Here is an 18564-nt window from a genome sequence, read left to right as displayed (position 1 = left end):
GAAAACACGAAACTTGTGGTGCTTATTCTGACTTTCCATTCTGCCCATACCTCCACATTCAGTCAATTTTCAGTAATTCATAGTATTATCATGCTTTTCGATGTGAGATACTCTCCAGGGTTCAGCATCACTGGCCTATGCCAATCTGTAAGTGAATGCTATCATCTGGAGTCTTTTCCTGCCAGCAGTATAGGTAACATTTTAGTGAAATCTCTTGATCCTTGCTTTGCAATCTACTTGAAAGCATCATGTAGTGGTTTACACAGATGTCTCTTTGTAGATTGAATGTGTTGCATTGGGAGACTAAGACTTTGGCTGTGAACTAAGATCTGGGGTGAATTTTTTGGGGATCATATTCCTGTCACCATGATAATATTTTGGGGCCATGGTTAACTACCTGAGAATGGGTTTGCAATCCTTCCAGGATAGGAAGCCCCAAACCTTGAGAACTGCTGATCAGTCTGATTAACTGGAACTTCTGTAATGGCAACAGCACTCAAAGTAATTAGTGGCCACTGCTGGAACTACAGATAGTCCCAAGAAGAAGCAACATGTCTCCTAAGATTGGTGATGAGTCCGAGGGTTATAGCTGGGGACCCTACCTGTGAACAGGATTTTATAGGCTGGGTTCAGGGTGAAATACTAAAGGAGGAGGTTATCATCTTGTGGGGAAGTGGGTTGGAAGTGCCTGCATTGAGCACAATGTGTCTGAGTGTGCTATCCTACCTTCCTTCCTGCTTCACTCCTGCTGAGTGGCCCTTGCATAGCCAAACTTTTTTGTGGTGGTGGTTGAACGTGGTCCTTAAACAGCCAATTCAAGGCCTCAGTTGGTCAACAAGTGGATGGACTTTCAGGTGCTGCTGCCTCTTTCCTCAGCCCACGTAATATGGGGGGCAGTTCTTTAGTGTCCCTCTTCCCTTTCTAATAAGAAGGTGGGGAGGTGGAGCTGTAAAATTCAATCCCCGGTCTCAGACAAGTGACTCAACAATTCATCTTGCATTACTTTCTTTGCTAAGTAAAATGAAGAATGATGTCTTTTGCTTTCTCTAAAATATCTAGATTCTCAACCATAAACACATTTCTTATATTGTCGACCAGGCTACTGCTTAAAAAAAACAATGTTACCTATACTAATTTTTGATTCGGCACATAACACACCCTACTGAAACACATTAAACTCCGTGCAATCCACAGCAGCATCCCCTCATCAATGATCTCAGTCAGAGCTGTCAACAAAATGTATTATCTCCAGGCTGGACCTTATTCTGTAACCTGTGCCAAGATCCCTTGAGACACTCACCACAGATATACGTTTCCACAGATGCACAACTTGAAACTATCTAAATTTCCACAGAAATAAATGACAGTAACATCTTCGTAGCCAGGCAGCAGATGTCTTTCAATATTGAATAGAAATTACGTAGAATTGCATAGAATCTGCAGAACAGAATGTGTCCATTTGATCTGTCCCTGTGTTTATGCTCCACATGAGCATCTTCTTCACCCAACCTTATTAGCTTATTCTCCTGTTCCTTTCTTTCCCATGTGTTCCTCTAGTTTCTTCCCCATGTGTTCCTCTAGTTTCTTCTTAACTGCAACTGTACAATTCAATTCACTTATTTTGGGGCAGAGTTTCATATCCATATCACATTTTAGATCCTGAACTGAATCTACTGGGATGTCCTCTAGGTTTATGCTCCCTGACAAGAGGAGATATCTTCTAAATACCTACCTCCTCAGAACCCTTGATTTTCTTAAAGACCAGTTTTGGGTCCATCTTCCAACCTTTCCTTCCAGTTTTGCTATTTTCATATTCTTCCATTTACACTGCATGACATGATCTTGATGCACCTTCCAGCAGTTCTCGGCAATCTTCATCAGGAGGTTCCAGGTTTTGTGAATATCCATCACTAGAGGCATTATTTCTGATCTCAATGTTCCTGAAGGTTAGCTGACATTGCGGGTGTTTAGGATTAGCAAAAGTACAGAGGGGTGTTATTCTGACAACATGCCAGAAAGATCAGTTTCTGGAATGTGACAGTAATAAAGTTCAAAACTACATGTAATGATCTCAACCTGGAGTTGAGGCTGTTTAACCTTTATGAAGGATTTTAACTTGAGAGTTTAGCATCGAACGCTTTTTTTCATGAATTGATTCCTTTGATAGCTTTTGATACCCCAGCATATGCTGGACATTGTCCAGAAAAGTTAGAAACTTAGAAAAGTTTCTGATAGCATTTAAATTAGTCTAAATTAGATCTACTCCCTGGTTTTTTTCATAGTCCAGCAACCTTTTCCGTTTCAAATATTTATCCAATTCTCTTTTGAAAGTTACTATTGAATCTGCTTCCATGACCGTTTTAGATCATTATAATATACTCTGCAAAAAGAATTCTTATCTCCCTCTATTCAAATCTCCCCATCTCCAGCCTCATCCCATGATCAACCCTCCCTCTCATCCCTGCCTCCTTGACCTGACACAACCTGTCCATCTTCTCTCCCACCTCACTGACCAATCCCTACCACTGCATACCTGCACTCACCTATCACCATCCCACCTACCTTCCGCAGCCCCACCCCTCCCCTCTCTATTTATTTCTGAGCTACCTTTCCTCTCCCCATTTCTGAAGAAGGGTCTGATCCGAAACGTCAGCTTTCCTGTTGCTCTGATGCTGCCTGGCCTGCTGTGTTCCTCCAGCTCCACACTTTGTTATCTCTGACTCCAGCATTTGCAGTTCTTGCTATCTCATCTCCCTCTGGTTCTTCTGCCTATTCTATTCAATCTGTGTCCTCTAGTTGTAGACACTTCAGCCACTAAAAAGGTTTTCCTTATTCAGTCTATGAGTACCATTCATTAATGAAAACATCTCTATTGAATCTCCTGTTAACCTCTCTGTTCCAAGGAGAACAAACAGCACTCCACTCTTTCCACGTAACCACAAGACCATCTATCCTTGTTATCATTTCAGAAAACAACTCTCCACAATTCCTGAAGTGTGGTGCCTAGCATTGGACATAGTGCTACAAATTAATGGCCTAATTGTGTTTTATAAAGGTATTTTCTAACTTCCTTGGTTTTGTACAATGCCTCTATTTGTATGTTAATTTCCATTTCAACTTTCTGCTGCCTTAAAAAATTTGTATATGTACATCCCAAGATTCCTCTATTCTTGCACCTCCTTTAAAATGAGACAATTTAGTTTATATTGCTTGCCTCTTTCTTCCCACAAGATTCTGACTCGTGGTTCAAAAATTGAGTTGTTCTGAAGTTACCCAAACAACCAAGTTTCTTCTTGCAAGAATGGAAATTGAGACAGATAAAACCAAGCAATGCCTTTGAATTCTTCTCTTTATAGTTTTAAATGTTTCACTTTGGAGAATTGGATTCACTATTTTAGTTTAAGCATTTTACAGTTTGTAAAAGGGAAATTCTCTCTGGTCTAGAATTGTGACAACTGCATAATTTATTTATCTCAAGAGCTATGGGTCTGATTATGACATATGGGGATGATGATTAATGAGTTATGTGGAAATACTTTATCTGCTATATAATTATCATAGAATCCCTACATTGTGGAAATAGGCCATTCGGCCTAATAAGTCCACACCTACTCTAAGGAGCATGTGACCCAGACTCACCCCCTGCCCTATCACTGTAACCTTGCATTTGCCATGGCTAATCCACCTAACCTACACACTCCTGGACACTATGGGTAATTTGGTATGGCCAGTCCGCCTAACCTGCACATCTTTGGACTGTGGGCAGAAACCACAGCACCCGGAGGAAACCCACACAGAAACGGAGAATGTGCAAACTCTGCACAGATAGTCGCCTGAGGCTGGAATTGAACCCAGGTCCCTGTTGCTGTGAGGCAGCAGTGGTAACCACTGAGTCTTAACGTACAAGTTTATACACCTCTTAAATTGTTTGTGAAATGATTTAAGTTGTCCATTAAATCTAATTCCATCCTATCTTAGCTAATGATCACACCTTGGGTCAGAACACTGACTTGACTGGTTTTGATTCATTTATTTCTTCACCTTGTGTTAGATGGTGTTCCTCTAACATGCTTGTTCATTGTGGGTTTAGTAAAAACTGGATGAGGTCAGTGGTCAATGTAAAACCATTTTCATACCAAGAACTTATTTACTTGTATCTAATAATCACTATTTGCTCCTTTCCGACTGAATAGGATGCTTTTCTCTGATGCAGGCTGATGCAAAGTAATCCTTTAATACCAGAGTATAAGTCCTACCATAACATCTCCTTTTTGATCCTAAATCAGCATATCCCTTGTTTTGAAAAGTCTTTATGGTTTTTAAACAGGGCTTTTGTATTCGCTTTCAAACTAGGTGCTAACCTATTCTTCTACTCTTTCTTTAACTATCTTACACACTGATTTTAGATCTCTCTACTTTCAGTATTCAGCTTGATTCTCTATAATGAATATTACCTTTTATTTGATCTTTGTCTTTTGTCATCCAGGGAGCTCCAAGTTTGAATATGCTTTCTTTCTGTACCAGAATCATGTCAACTTTGAAGGCCTTCTATTTTTAACTACTGTTCTCCTATTTTTGATTTCAATCAATACTTTTACAGATTGCTTTTCTACACACTGGTTGAGCAACTGAACCTTTTGATTTTCTGTTGTCCTTTTCCACAGATACTATAAACCTGCTAGTATGATCATTGCTCACCAAATGTTTCCACACTGAAAAATGGTCCACATTCCCACAGCTAGAATTAGTGCTGCATCCTTATTTTCTAGAAACCCTGTTCAAGAAATTTTCATCATGCACATTTCAGGAATTCCTTGCCCTGCTTTTTCCCTTTACAATGTTACTATCCTGATCTATATTAGGATAATTCAAGCCCCACAAATTTCACTAATTTACCAGAACAACAAGGACAAAAGACTTTACTAACTGCAGGAACAGAAGTGGCTAGGATTTCTCTCCTGAGATGGCAATGAAGAGGTTTCAGAGGTGTTCAAATCACAGATTTTGCTAGGGCACATAAAGTAAAACTGTTTACAACTTGGAATAGTACAGTCGGGGAGACAGTGGAGGACTGCTAATGCCACTGCATGAATAATCCAGAGGTCCAAACTCGTGGGGACACGAGTTCAAATCCCACCACAGCAACTGGTGGAATTTCAATTCAATTAATAAATCTGCAATATAAAGTGAATTTCAGTCATGATGACCTTGACATATTATTGATATTTGCCGAAATTGATCTGGTTCACGTACGTCTGTTAGGTAAGGAAATCTACTGTCCTTTCCCTGTCTGGTCTACATCTGACCCAGACTCAGCAATGCAGTCGACCCTTAACTGCCCTCTGAAGTAGCCTAGAAAGCCACTCATCAAGGGCAGTTTGGCATGGACAATGCATTCTGGCCTTGTTTGTGGCACTAAACCCACTGAACTTCTACAGTAGCTATTTAGACCAAACACCGAAAGGTTACTTAACAGATCCATTTTTCTTGGTTATGGCCTGAGCCATTGTGCCAGTATTAATTGTTCCTGTTCTCTATTCGCAGTGGTTGCTATCTATGACTATTCAAAAGATAAAGAAGATGAATTGTCTTTCCAAGAAGGTGCCATTATTTATGTATTGAAGAAGAACGACGATGGCTGGTATGAAGGAGTGATGAACGGAGTGACCGGTTTGTTTCCTGGCAACTACGTGGAATCTATTATGCATTATGCAGAGTGACATGCTAAAGGCAGCCCCCCGGCAGCTGCCCCCCTTCCTGCTGGTGCACTGTCGCACTCTGTGGCTTCCTGTCACGCTGGAAAAGGAACAAGCTGATATGAAGGATTTGAGTAAACAATACACACAAATAATGACCTTGTTATTCAACCAGGATAGAGTGAAGTGGCATTGTCTCTCAGGAGTCTGTTATTCCTGCTGCCGGTGTAGGCTCCAGTGACTGTTGAACTCCATTGCAAAATGAGCTCTTTTTGTGTCTGTCTCGTGCGTGCGTGCACGCGCACACACACTCACTCTCTCTGTCTCCCTCTTCTGTGTATTTCTAACGTACTGTCATGCATACATCCCTGTCTTTGCCTCTCTCACACACTACACTCTGGCACTCTGCCTTTCTCACACTCACTGCTTTTCTAAACTCTCACACATAAACCACTCTGTTTCACACATGCACGCACGCAGTTCTTCTCTCTGTCACCTATGCACAAAATCATGTAATGCAGTCATTCCTGGTGTTAAGGGTTGACCGATACCACCATTACTACAGGGCAAGTCCCTTGCCACATAATGGTCCAAACAAAATGCCTCTGTGATTATGCTTCCATATTCTGAATTAAGCTGTCCAACCCCCTAAATGCAATCTGCAAGGAAATTCTCAAAGCAAACATTCTTCAAAAGCTCAAGGAAGTCAGCTGGAGAGTGTATACTGGAAGCAATATATTAGAGTGCTGTGTTGCACAGACCTGTACAGGGTATCCTGAAGCACAGTTCATGCCTGTATCCTTGGGTTGGTTGGCAGTCTGGCTACCAGCATTTCATTAAATTTTGGCTAGTGTGTTTGGTTCTCATCTGTAACTGAGAGAAACCACTGTAAGTACAATTCCAGATTCAACTATTCCAAACTTGGGTGGTGCCTGGAGAGAACAATTTATTCTCTATAACATTTTGGTACAATACACTGTGGATACAGTTATTTCACTGTATTTCATTCGAGTAGCGTATTAGTCGGTACAGGTATGTCAATGTATAACAGATACAGTACTGGTGAATACAGAATGACACTGAGGTGCTGTATTTGGCGGATACGTGTTTGTCACTGTATATCACTGGGGTACATTACTGGTGGGTACAGATCTGTCACTGTACAATACTGATGTGAGAACTGGTGGATACAAGTCTGTCACTGAATAACATTGGAGTGTGTTTTCGTGGGAACAGGTCTGTTAAACAAAACAGTGGGGTGCATTACTGCTGTGGACAGGTCCATCAACCAAAATACTGGAGTGCAATTCTATGGATAAGGTCTGTCAACTATAACCCTGGGGTACAATACTAGTGGGTATAGAGATAGGAGAAAGTTCATGGGAATGAATATTATGAGAAGTATACTATATTCTATTATGTATATGATTGTGTTTTTTGCACAGTGTTCTTGGTTGAATATGTTAAATAATATTGATAGCACTCCCAGCTGTTACAGATGTTTTAGAGTCCAGGATTGCTTTCATGTTTATTCTAATTAATAGACCAGTATTTCTGAGCCAGGTTAATACAATGTACAAGTAGGATTGGTGTCGCCTTTTTTCATGAATGCTCAAGGTTTTAAATTATCCTGATATAATTTTGACATTTCCCAGTGTGTATCATTGGGGCAGGAACCGAAATAAGAATGAGTTTGTAGCCAGGTTGCTAGGGTTTGAAAGGCTTCATTTCTGCAAAAATACAAGTATATTTTGGTCACTAGATTGAACTTTTCACCTCTTTATGGTAGAACAACAGTAGAAATAGGAGCGGCAGTAGGCCATATGATCTCTTGGTTCCGCTCTGCCATTACATTAAATAGGCTGATGGGATCCTGAGCATTATAAATAGAGGTGTAGAATACAAAAGCAGGGAACATGTGAAGAAGCTCTATAGAACTCTGATTTGGCCTAAGCTGGTGTGTTGTGTCCAGCACTGACAAAGCACTCTACACAGGGTGCAGAGAGATTTGTGAGAATATTCTGAGCTGAGGGTCTTTGATTGCAAGGATAGTTTGAAGAAGCTGAGATTGTTCTCCTTGAAGGGGATGGGGGAGGTTGGAGATTCGGTGGAAGTCTTCAGGAAGAGGAGTCTCGATCAGAAAATGAGAGAAATGTTTCCCATTGGTAGGGGGACCAAGTGATTGGCAAAAAAAAGACATTTATATGATAGAATAGTTATGGCACATAACCAATCATTACAAATTGACAGGGTTTGTTCATCTTACAACAACACTACTAAAAAGCGTAGGGGAAATGTATCTCAGGATTTTAAAATGATATTGTTGACCCTCAGCAATTAATTTCACCTTAAGGCAAACAAACCTAAGGCTAGTATTGGATAGATGAAAAAGCGGGTCAGTTCATTGGGAGTAAAATCCCCTGGCTGAAATTTGCCAGCTTCTATCTTATTCTGTGTGGCTCTAAGTAGTCTCAGCCCAGACAGGAATAGGTAGCTACAGTCAGCCTAGGGTTGCTGTTCCTGTTAAATTCCTGATTGACCCTGGTAGAAAATGTGTCTGTATTGGCAAAGGAGAAGAGGATGGAGGTTCAGGAATTGAAAATGAATAAATGGACAATTGGCTGTTTCGCAAGACTGAATGCTTGTCGAGATCTATGAAACAGCCATTACTGAATTAAGTTTCATCATTACAGATTATAGCAACTAATTGGGAAATGGAATCAGGTCTTGTACCTGAATTCCTGATTCTAAGTGGTTATTTCCTGCATTTAGAATGGATTTGGGAGCAAACTGCTTGGAATCACACAACAACTTGTGCTGTTGGGGAGATCATCAGGAAGTTAGTTGGAGTTATTTGGTCATTGCTCCATTACGATATGTAGCAGTACCATTTCTTGCAGAATGCCAACACGATTTTCCTGGAATCTCAGATTAGTCTCCAGGACCACATCTGATCAGTTCAGAGAAAAGTTACAAGGATGTTAAACATGTTAACCTTTGGGTGACATGAGTAACCAAGGTTTTGCTCATCTTTTGACGTGAAAATACTAAAAAGCCTCACTGATAAGTGGGTAGAGTTGATATTCTGGCAAAAAGAACTAATGGGCTGAAAGTTGTTCTTCATCAGAACTGAGCTTGTAATCTGATTTTTGACTTCCATAATTGCTCTAAATTTTTAAGTAGCAATTTTCAATTTCCAGACTTCATAATCAATACTTTTGGTGAGAATGGGTGCAAAAGGCACTGGTGATATGTGTGCATTTATGTCTGTCTATAGTACACCATAATAAATATTAAATAGGCAGAGTTAATTATGGATAGTCAGTGTGCATATTTGAGTAATAGTATTTGTACCTTAGCCTCATTTTTCAGGATATCGGAAATCTTAAAAGATATGAAACAACTGCCTGACGGTGTAACTCCACTAAAACTCCCAATACTTTATAAAGTGAACATGGCTGCCTGGCCTTGTAGTACTGGTCCTTTCTGTTGTATCGGTCTACCCTTTGGTTTCTTGTGTATCATGCAGTACTAATGTATAGATATCCTCACTGGTTTTATGCATCATTTTGTAAGATTTTATTTCTTCGTTTGGGTTGGCTAAGACGCTGTGTGAAGAATATTGACTAGAGCCTGATGTACAAGAATCTGTGTCTGTAATGTTTGAATAGACTGCATGCTGTAATCCCTGTCCTGGAGCTTGCTTTTATTTCTCACATTGTCCCCCTTTTAAGACTAAACTTTGTTATTTCCTTTTGCAGGTGGACAAGACATGTTTTGTTCTGTATGCCCCATTCTGGCACAGGAGTGTAGGGTTTTTTGCTGTATGATGGAGCAGCAACTTGGGACACTGCCAAATGCCCCTTCATTGAAGTGAGCACACATTCCAAGGCAATAAATCTAGAAGAAACTTGCACAGTGGCACTGATTTCTTCTTCAAGTGAGCATTTTGTCTCCCTCCCATTTTTCTTGGATTTCTGATTCTCCCTTGTTGGACTATGCCTGTCTGCCCAACCCCCTTTCTCCAGTGCGTGACTTGAGTGCTTTGTTTGAAAAGGGGTCAGAAGATCATTTGTGTGCCAGCCTTCTCCTTGATCCAGTATTGCTTTCAGCAGCCTCCCTTCACTGCTGCAAGAGTTTTATTCACTGTCTACTTCCTGTGGGGGTAGTGATGGGGTTTACATTCATGGCTAAAATGTTAAGATTCCCAAAGTGTGTCAGTAACAGTGGTCACATGCCAGATTGAATTGTATCCCTTTGATTTTGACCTGGGTTGATTTGACCTCAGTGTAATGCTTCCTGGCCTATGAAGGGTTTTTATTGGGTTCATACAGTCAGAGTTCACTTGATGACAAGTGCACCAGTGAGTTTAGTGCAAGAGGCATTTGAACCAGAAGACCCCGAGTTTGTGTTGCGTGATAGAGGTCTCTGGACTCGTGGGCTAAGGAGGGGGAGTTCTTAATAGTTGCTGATTGCTATCCTGTCACCCCTACCAGATATTTGCGCAGGTTAGTTAAGGTGATGGTTATGTCTGCCTACTCTGCACGCTCAACTCATACACAATGGGTCAGTTGGGGTTAAGCTGAAGATTTCTCAAGGTTTCTGTCCCTTTCATCCCCCCTCCGAATCCCTCACCAGATTCATACAGGAGAGGGAAAATTTAAGGCTCCAGGAATGATCTTTCTAGGAAAGCGTAACAATTAGTTTCATTTCCCAACTGAGCACGTTTGTCCCTGTGGTTCAGATTTCTCCAGTTAAGCAACCCACCTAATTAGAAAATATTGTATCAAGTAGTAAAGGGTAACTGGTGAAATTTGGAGAAATAGCAGATCCCTTAAAATGTTACAAGTACTGGGAACAGCAAATATGTTAGAACTTAGAGGTTTTCAGTTTTACTGAGGTTCTACAGTACTGGTCTGCAGTGCATTTGGAAACTATCCATTCTCTTTCTGTTTTCAAAAAAACAAAGAGAAAATTCCTGACATCCTAAGTTGCTGGGGGCATAATGCTATCCATTTCAAAACCATCTGTCAATGGCTCAGTCAGTTGGTAGGAGATGCCTTTTCCCTCGGATGGGGGATTTCAAGACTTGGGGCAAGTTTTTTTACATAGAAGATGGTTCACGTGTGGAATGAACTTCCTGAAGAAGTGTGGATGTGGGTACAACTACAACGTTTAAGACATTTGGATAAGTACATGAATAGGAAAGGTTTGGAAGGATATGGGCTAGGAGCAGGTAGGAGGGATTAGTTTAGTTTGGGATTATGTTTGGCATGGACCGGTTGGAGCGAAGGGTCTATATCCATACACATAAAAAGGTGTGTGTGTTGTGTAAGTAATCAGGCTCAAATGCAAGTTGCTGCAATCATGCAGCAATTCATGATTGAATAGCCCCCTGATGCACAGATGAGAGACAGCCTCGAGTAGATGCCACATATCTGTTGAAGTCAATCTAACACAGCCCCCATGTCCTTCTACACATTTCCATGCAGCTCTAACAGTCAACACTGGATTGTACACTGGAATGAGCACAACACCTCCCTTGAAGCTATGATTCATTTTTGACTTGAGACTACAAAAAAGGAAGCAGAATCCCTCAGGCTTATTGGGAAATTCACAGTTTTCTTGTGATTGGAGAAGTTAAAGAATTACACAATTTTTAAAAGCAGCATTGTAGACAAACTGTTAGAGTAATAGCTATAGCCAGTAAAAAAAAAACTTCATTGTTTTCTGTGACAACTAGGATGATCGAAAGAACTGTGAACCTAGCCATTTTTACAATTAAATTTGAAGGAGGTATCAAGGACTCTGGTTTTTCATGAAAAATATAACAACACCATCTGCTTTGAACAGGAAAACTACTTAATGATTTTTGTGTGGGGAAGGGTAGTAGGGATTTTGCATAAGGAAGACCCCAACCAAACACATCCTCTGTAAGGAGGCTGAGAAGGTATGCTTATGATCCATTGCTCATTAATGCAGCCAGTACAGCTGAAAATAAGCTTTGACTGGGTGTGTTGGAAGTTCCTGGGATGAAGGGTCAGGAGGTCAGTCAACCAAGGGTCCGGGTTTCTTGTAGGGAAGACACTGGTTGATTTAATTGCTGGCACCAAACTTAGATCTTCTTCTTTCTCCTTCTAATGGGTGGGGACATGGCTGTATATTTTCTGTGCCTGCAAGAATAAAGTTTTGTGAATTAACTGTATCCTGTGTATAAGAAATGAATAAGTTTAAAGGCTTTGAGTCTTAAATAATAAAAAGATGTGACTGGAATGTTTAAAGCATGTTTATAGTGACCTATACAAATATTGAACTTTATTTACATAAAATGTTGTATGACTGGGTTTTGATTGAACACATGAGCAAGAAGTAGTGATTCAGTTGTTTGTGTGCTTTAATATCCTAGCTCTGGCACTGACTTGTTTTATGTAAAGTGTTAAATCTGCTTAGACTGATTTTACTTTAATGCATTTCCTCAGAACTGACTCCACATTCAAGCTCCTACCCTCATCTTTATGGAGAAGGAAAACACCCTTCTCTAAGAAATTAGACGTTAGTTTATTAGATGCCTTCAGACTATTATGTAACATTCACATCACACAAATGCCACGTAATGACCATCTCCAATAAGAGACAATCTAACCAGCATTCCTTAACGTTCAATAGTGTTACCGTGACTAAGTCCCCCACTATCAACATCTTGGAAGTTACTATTGATCAGAAACTGAACTGGACTTTTCATAAAAATACAGTGGCTACACAGCAGATCAGTGACTTAGGAATACTGTAATGAGTAACCTGATGTCTCCTGACTCGCCAAAGCCTGTCCACCATATACAAGGCACTGGTCAGGTGTGTAATGGAATACTCCCTGCTTGCCTGAATCAGTGCAACTCAAGAAGCCTGACACCATCTAAGACAAAGCAGTCCACTTAATTGCCACCACATCCACAAGCATCCATTCCCTCTACCACTGACGCTCAGTAGCAGCAATGTGTATTATCCACAAGATTATCTACAAGATGGTCTGCAGAAACTCAACAAAGCTGCTCAGCACCTTACAAACTCACAACCAGTTCTCTATAGAAGAACAAGGGTAGCAGATACATGGGAACTCTACCACCTGCAAGTTCTCCTCCAAGCCACTCACCATCCTGACTTGGAAATATGTCACTGTTCCTTCACAGCTGGGTCAAAATCCTGGAATTTCCTCCCTGAAGAACATGGTGGGTCAACCTACAGCCTGTGGACTGCAGCAATTCAAGAAGGCAATTCACCACCACCTTCTCAAGGGCAACAGGAAACAGGAAAATGCTGGCCAGCCAGTGGCACCCACATCCCAGGAGCAAATAAAATTAAGAGTCAACCATATAGTGTGGAGTTGATGAGGGAGAATGACCAATCTCTCCTGAAATATATTAGCTATTCATACTAGTATGACATTTCCAGATCTTTTGCCCACATATTAGCGGGTTTACTTCAGCAAAGTTGCTGGAGGTCCAAAATAAAAACAAGTGCTGGAAACAGTCAGCAGATCTGGAAACAGCAATCTTTCATCAGAAGGAAAATTTATGACTAAAGAACTTCTAATGGAATTCTTTACATTCAGCTTGCTCGTTCAGTATCAGAACCACAAGGTGATAGTACCCTGGGTACTGCACTTGGTGTGTTTTAGTTCAGTGGAATTTAAGAATCATTTGAGAAATTGTTAATCACTGGTAGAAAACAGCTAGATTCTGACCCCATATATGCTTGTTCACTGAGACCATCAACCAACCTACCTGCTTCAATGTAACTGTCGCTAAAGCCATTATTTATGCCTGCCTTACCTCTTTACTGGTCTGTTCCAGTGTTCTCCAAGTTGGCCTCCCACCTTGCAAACCTTCATAACCGTCACGTCAAACATAATTCTGCTGTCGTTATCCTAATTTGTTGAAAAGCTCAGTTGCGTATTACTCACAAGCTGGCTGACAGATTAGCCACTGAACAGGAAGGTTGACTATTTGAAAATTCAAATCCTTATGTTCAAATTCCTTTAAAGGTGCCCCCCCCCCCCCCCCCCCCCCCCCCCCCCACAACACACACACACTTTCTACATGGCCTGGTCAGTATTTTTTTCTGATCATGTTTTTATGAACTCCTTGTAACGTTTAATATATTAAAGCCTTGATACAAATGCAAATTGCTGTTGATTAAGACCCTGAATACAGACAACCATACAATGAGCATATTAATACTGTAACTAATGAGTCCTTGTTTCCCAGCTGGAGGACCTTGTATGTCAACCAGTCATTTGATAGCTCCTTTTAAGGTTAAGGTTCTATTTTTTTTCTCCGGGAATGAGAGAGCATGTACCTGTCCTCCGGTGTATCACCATTAGCTGTAGCTGCTTTTGAGATTCACTCACTTTCTGGACCTTCACTCAATTACTAGCTTCTCCTGGGATAAATTCATACTGTGGTACCATGCCTCATTAACTATTGAGAGACATCAGCCATTCAATATTTCGCTTTCCTCCCAAACTGTGGGAATTGGAGAGGTCTATTCAATTCCTCCAGCCTGTTTTACCAGAGGAGAGTTCTTGGCTGTAATCTAATCTCAACCTTTGCCCTGCTCCCTTCATGTATTTGGTTAACAAGAAATTATCAAGTGAACCAGCAACAGCCATTTGTGGAAGATAGCTCCCAACCTAGCCATTGTGTGGTATTGTTTCCTAGCTCCTGACAAATCTGGCTTTAATGTTTTGGCTATATTTCCTAGTCATGGATTTCTCAACCAGTGAAATGAGTTTCTCTTAATCTATCCTACAATTTCACCTCAATATCTTGAAATCTTTGATCAAATCAGCCTGTAATCTTATAGATTTGAGGGAATGCAGCCCTAGTTTGTAATATCTCCTTGTTATTCTAACCCTTGGAGTTAAAAAAGAAAAAGAGCTATCCATTTTAACCCAAATTTCTAACTCTTGGTCACTAGACTACATTACAGCATTTAATGCTATTTTCAAATTTCCTTCATGTGTGGAGACTTATTGTCCCTATCAGCCTTTCATAAAATGTATTTTAACCCCCAGCTCGTCTGAGTGAAAAACCTTCCCAATTTCTGTCTAATCTCTCTGCTAATTACTTTGTCTCTCTCTGCTAAGGCCCTGACCCCCAAAATTGTTCCTGCTCTGCTATCCTTGTGGTCTTTATTTATTTATAAAGTATGTTTGGGTTTTCTGTAAATTAACTTGCCAATATTATGACATGATGTGTTTGCTTTACTAATTTCTTCTTTTTAATTTAATCCCAGCACTTCCTATACTTCTCTTGTACCTGTCCATCAGCCCCCAACGTGTCTCCTGTTGCTCAGTCTAACAAAGTGAATGATTTTCCTGTCATTCTCCTATCCATTACTTTAGTCCCTTTTCAAAAAATTCATTAGGTATTCATCAGATTCATTAGGTATGAGCTACCTTCTAAAACTCCATGTTGACTTTGCCTAATCAACAGAAAATGTAAGATTTTCCATCACTCCATTATTAATTTTGACTATTGATAATTTCCCAATAACAGATGTTGGAATAGCTAGTCTATCCATGGTAGGATTTACCTCTCTTCTGGTAGCTCACAAAAGCCTCCTGGGGACATTGTTCTGCAGTATCTCACTCCAAGCATTAGCTCACTTGCGGGTACACCCATCCTGTGAGACATCTTAGCTCCCACCTCCTTCTGGGATACATGGCGAGATAGCAGGAATAGGCTATTCAACTTGTTCAGCTATTTTGTTGGAGCACGGCTGATTTGTTTACCTCTATTCATTAGCAATGGCTCTGCATCATTTAAGCAAAGCAAAACCCCAAACTTCAAACTTTTCAATTGACCTTCCAACCTCAACAACATCTTTGTGATGAGCTCCAGAATTCCCGTATTCTTTGTGTAATAGAAAGCTTATAAACATCTCAAACTCAGTCTAGATATAATCTTAAAGTTCTGCCCCCTTGTTCTGGATTCAAGAGGGAATTGTTCCTCTCTCCCCTTTACCTTTGATCTTGGTGAGCACCTCAACTGGATCATCCTATAATCACTTATATTCAAGGGAATACAAAGTATTGCAGTCAATGCAACCTGTCCTCATGTGAAAGCCCTTATGGAACAGTTACACTATCAAATGAATCTGTCCTGCACGATCTCCAAGACCAGTGTATCCCTCCCAAAGTATGCTGCCCAGAACTACAAGCAGTCCATAAAATGGTACAAAACCAGGTTTATATGACATTGCTTCAACCTTTTTAATATTAAGCCCTTGTACTAAAAGCCAACATTCTATTAGCCTTTATTATTTTTCATACCTAAATACTTGTTTTATAAATTTTATATTGTTCTGGACCTTTAAGTGTCTTCACTAATGGTTCATCAATCTTATGTTCAATGTGGACGAATTTGCACTTTATTGCACAACTTCATCCATCACAGTTTTACCCATCCCCTAATGTCCCTTTGCAACACTGTGCTTCCACCCACTCATGCTGTAACTTGGTATCATCTGCAAATTTCAGTGAAAGGTATTTTACAAGGTTGAGTTGCAGCCTCCGTCCTTACTGCGTTTCCAGGGAGGGAAGAAGGTCTAAAGGAATAAACTCCAACAGAAAATCCAGAGTGGTGTTCCACAGGTTACCTTTCACTTATTGGGCTGCTCTCTGCCAAATCCTTCAACATTGTTGGTACCAAAGAGAACCGATTTCATTTTTATTCTCTTCGAAGGATACCAGCAAGGTGAGAGGAAAGTCCTAATCCTTGGACAACTCCGCGTCTCCACAGTATTTGCCAGGGCCTCCTGCGTCCCGTTAGGGGTACGTGAGCATGGTGATGTTCACCGGCGCAACGCAAGGGAAAAACAGCCAGGAATTATGAATAACTCGAATGGCGTAGAGTATGACCGCTGTGTTGACTGACCCCTGCCGTGAGAAACAGATGATGACTAGACCGGATGGTGGAAAAGAGCCTGGTGAAAGGACAGCAAAAAAAATCGTTTAGCCAACTTTGGTCCTACGCTATTAGTATCTGCCAGAGGTGAAAGGGATTTCCACTCATGAGGCAGCGTCAGCAAAAGATTTTCCACTCATGAATGATACACAGCGGCCCCCAACCCGAGACAAAGATGGATACTGCCATTCTTTCATTTAAGGCATATATAAATTAACAGTGAAAAGATGAGGCCCTAGTACTGAGCCATGAAACAAATCCTACCTTTCTGGACTTCTTTTTCGTATCCAATTGGCTACGTTCTTGCCGCAGCCTTGCCTTCCTCATGGTGTACAGCTGTTCCTCACCGAAATACCATTATTTTCGCCTTGATCACCAACATATAAACTTCCCAGCAGGGCGCACGGGCCACCCATGAGCAGAGACCCTGGTTATTGGTCTGCCCCTCACTCGCTTAACATTTTGCCAAATGCATTTTTCCTACAGCCTTAATGAGATCAAATAAAGTCGTCCATTCTCGGGATCGAACCACCTCAAAAGGAAACCTGAAATGAAAACAAAAAAAACTGCTGGGGAAATTCTGAGATAACACGGTGTAGAGCTGGATGAACACAGCAGGCCAAGCAGCATCATAGGAGCAGAAAGGCTGACGTTTCGGGCCTAGACCCTTCATCAAGGGTCATCCAGCTCTGCACCTTGTTGTCTCTAATAAACCCAAGATCTGCCATGCCTGTGTGAAATTTAGTTCGCCGTCTGGATACGTACAAGTGACATCCCCAAAACTCGATAGTCGCCAGTGCCTCATCCAAATACTGAAAATCTGTAACGCCAGAGATTGTCCATCGGCCAGTTAACGTAGGGAGCATCGCACTCTCCAAATCCAGTTGTATTCTTGCTCTTTTACCTGCACGACACGGTGCATGATTTGGTTCAGCCGATTTGTGCCACCTCTCGTTCAAGTGTCCTAAATGTGTTTTTTCCACATGTCACTCTGGGTGGGATATTATTGCAGATTCGTGCAGTTGTCTGGAAGATGCTGCGCGGGAGGCCACTGGAGGGAGTACTCGGCTGCAAGATCGGGAGGTGATGCTGCAAATTGCAAGGTAATGTACTGGTTTCCCAATGGGTGTCTATTAGTTAAATTTGTCTTCAGCAAATGGTAATAAGATGGTATACAGCTTACTAAAACTGCTAATGCAAGTGAATACGGCAATAGAAAGAATTTTTACTTGGAGGAGAAAAATATGCAAGTAATCAGACTTTAGGATTGCAGTTAAAAGAAAGATTTACATTTCTGTAGCGCCTTTCACGAAGGCAGGAAATCTCGGAGTTTTTTACATTCGCTGAAGTTCCTTTGAAGTAGAATTTCTGCTGTAATAGGGGAAAATGCGGCAGCCATTTCTTGCACGGCAAACACACGCAAGCAACAATTTGACAATAAGGAGATCACCCAGTTTAATGAAAACCAAAAGAACTGCGGATGCTGTAAATCAGGAACAAAGACAGAAGTTGCTGGAAATGCTCAGCAGGTCAGCCAGCATCTGTGAAGAAGAAATCAGAGTTAACGTTTCGGGTCCGGCGACCGTCTGAGGAAGGGTCGCCGGTCCCGAAATGACTATACGCTTGACCATACACTAAAACCGGGTGAAACAGAAGTTGCTGGAAATGCTCAGCAGGTCTGGCAGCATCTGTGAAGAAAAAAAATCCTTCCTCAGAACACGGGCCCAAAATTGGACATTCTAAATTGACCCACAGCGGGGGAAATCGACCTCTGTCAAGTTGGCCAAACTTAATTGAACAGCAGCTATCGGCTACGGAGCACAGTGGAAATCAAGGTTGAAAGTTCGGGGACAACAAGGTGCAGGGCTGGATGAACACAGCAGGCCAAGCAGCATCATAGG

General features: G+C 41.1%; 1 protein-coding gene and 1 long non-coding RNA gene across 7 annotated transcripts in view; one reads left to right on the top strand and one right to left on the bottom strand.

Annotated features, from left to right (window-relative positions):
- LOC109935313 (abl interactor 2) overlaps positions 1 to 11969 on the top strand; it is a 138184-nt gene extending 126215 nt beyond the window's left edge. For 4 of the 5 annotated variants that reach the window (XM_048598792.1, XM_048598794.1, XM_048598791.1 and 1 more), the window contains one exon: positions 5545 to 9381. In XM_048598792.1, coding sequence (XP_048454749.1) covers positions 5545 to 5720 — 176 coding nt within the window. In that variant the 3' untranslated portion in view covers positions 5721 to 9381. Of the gene's footprint in view, positions 1 to 5544; positions 9382 to 9457 lie in introns of those variants that run through there. The other variant, XM_048598793.1, reaches the window with a different exon arrangement.
- LOC125483488 overlaps positions 1 to 18564 on the bottom strand; it is a 39963-nt gene that overhangs the window by 10977 nt on the left and 10422 nt on the right. Inside the window, exons 2-3 of one of the 2 annotated variants that reach the window (XR_007262453.1) lie at positions 16928 to 17208; positions 16492 to 16682 (exon numbers count right to left, since the gene is read on the bottom strand). This is a non-coding gene — a long non-coding RNA (uncharacterized LOC125483488). Of the gene's footprint in view, positions 1 to 16491; positions 16683 to 16927; positions 17209 to 18564 lie in introns of those variants that run through there. The other variant, XR_007262452.1, reaches the window with a different exon arrangement.

Source organism: Rhincodon typus, chromosome 7 (assembly GCF_021869965.1).
Source record: "Rhincodon typus isolate 14 chromosome 7, sRhiTyp1.1, whole genome shotgun sequence".
NCBI classification, from domain to species: Eukaryota; Metazoa; Chordata; class Chondrichthyes; order Orectolobiformes; family Rhincodontidae; genus Rhincodon; species Rhincodon typus.
This window is presented reverse-complemented; position numbering and strand designations above follow the sequence as displayed.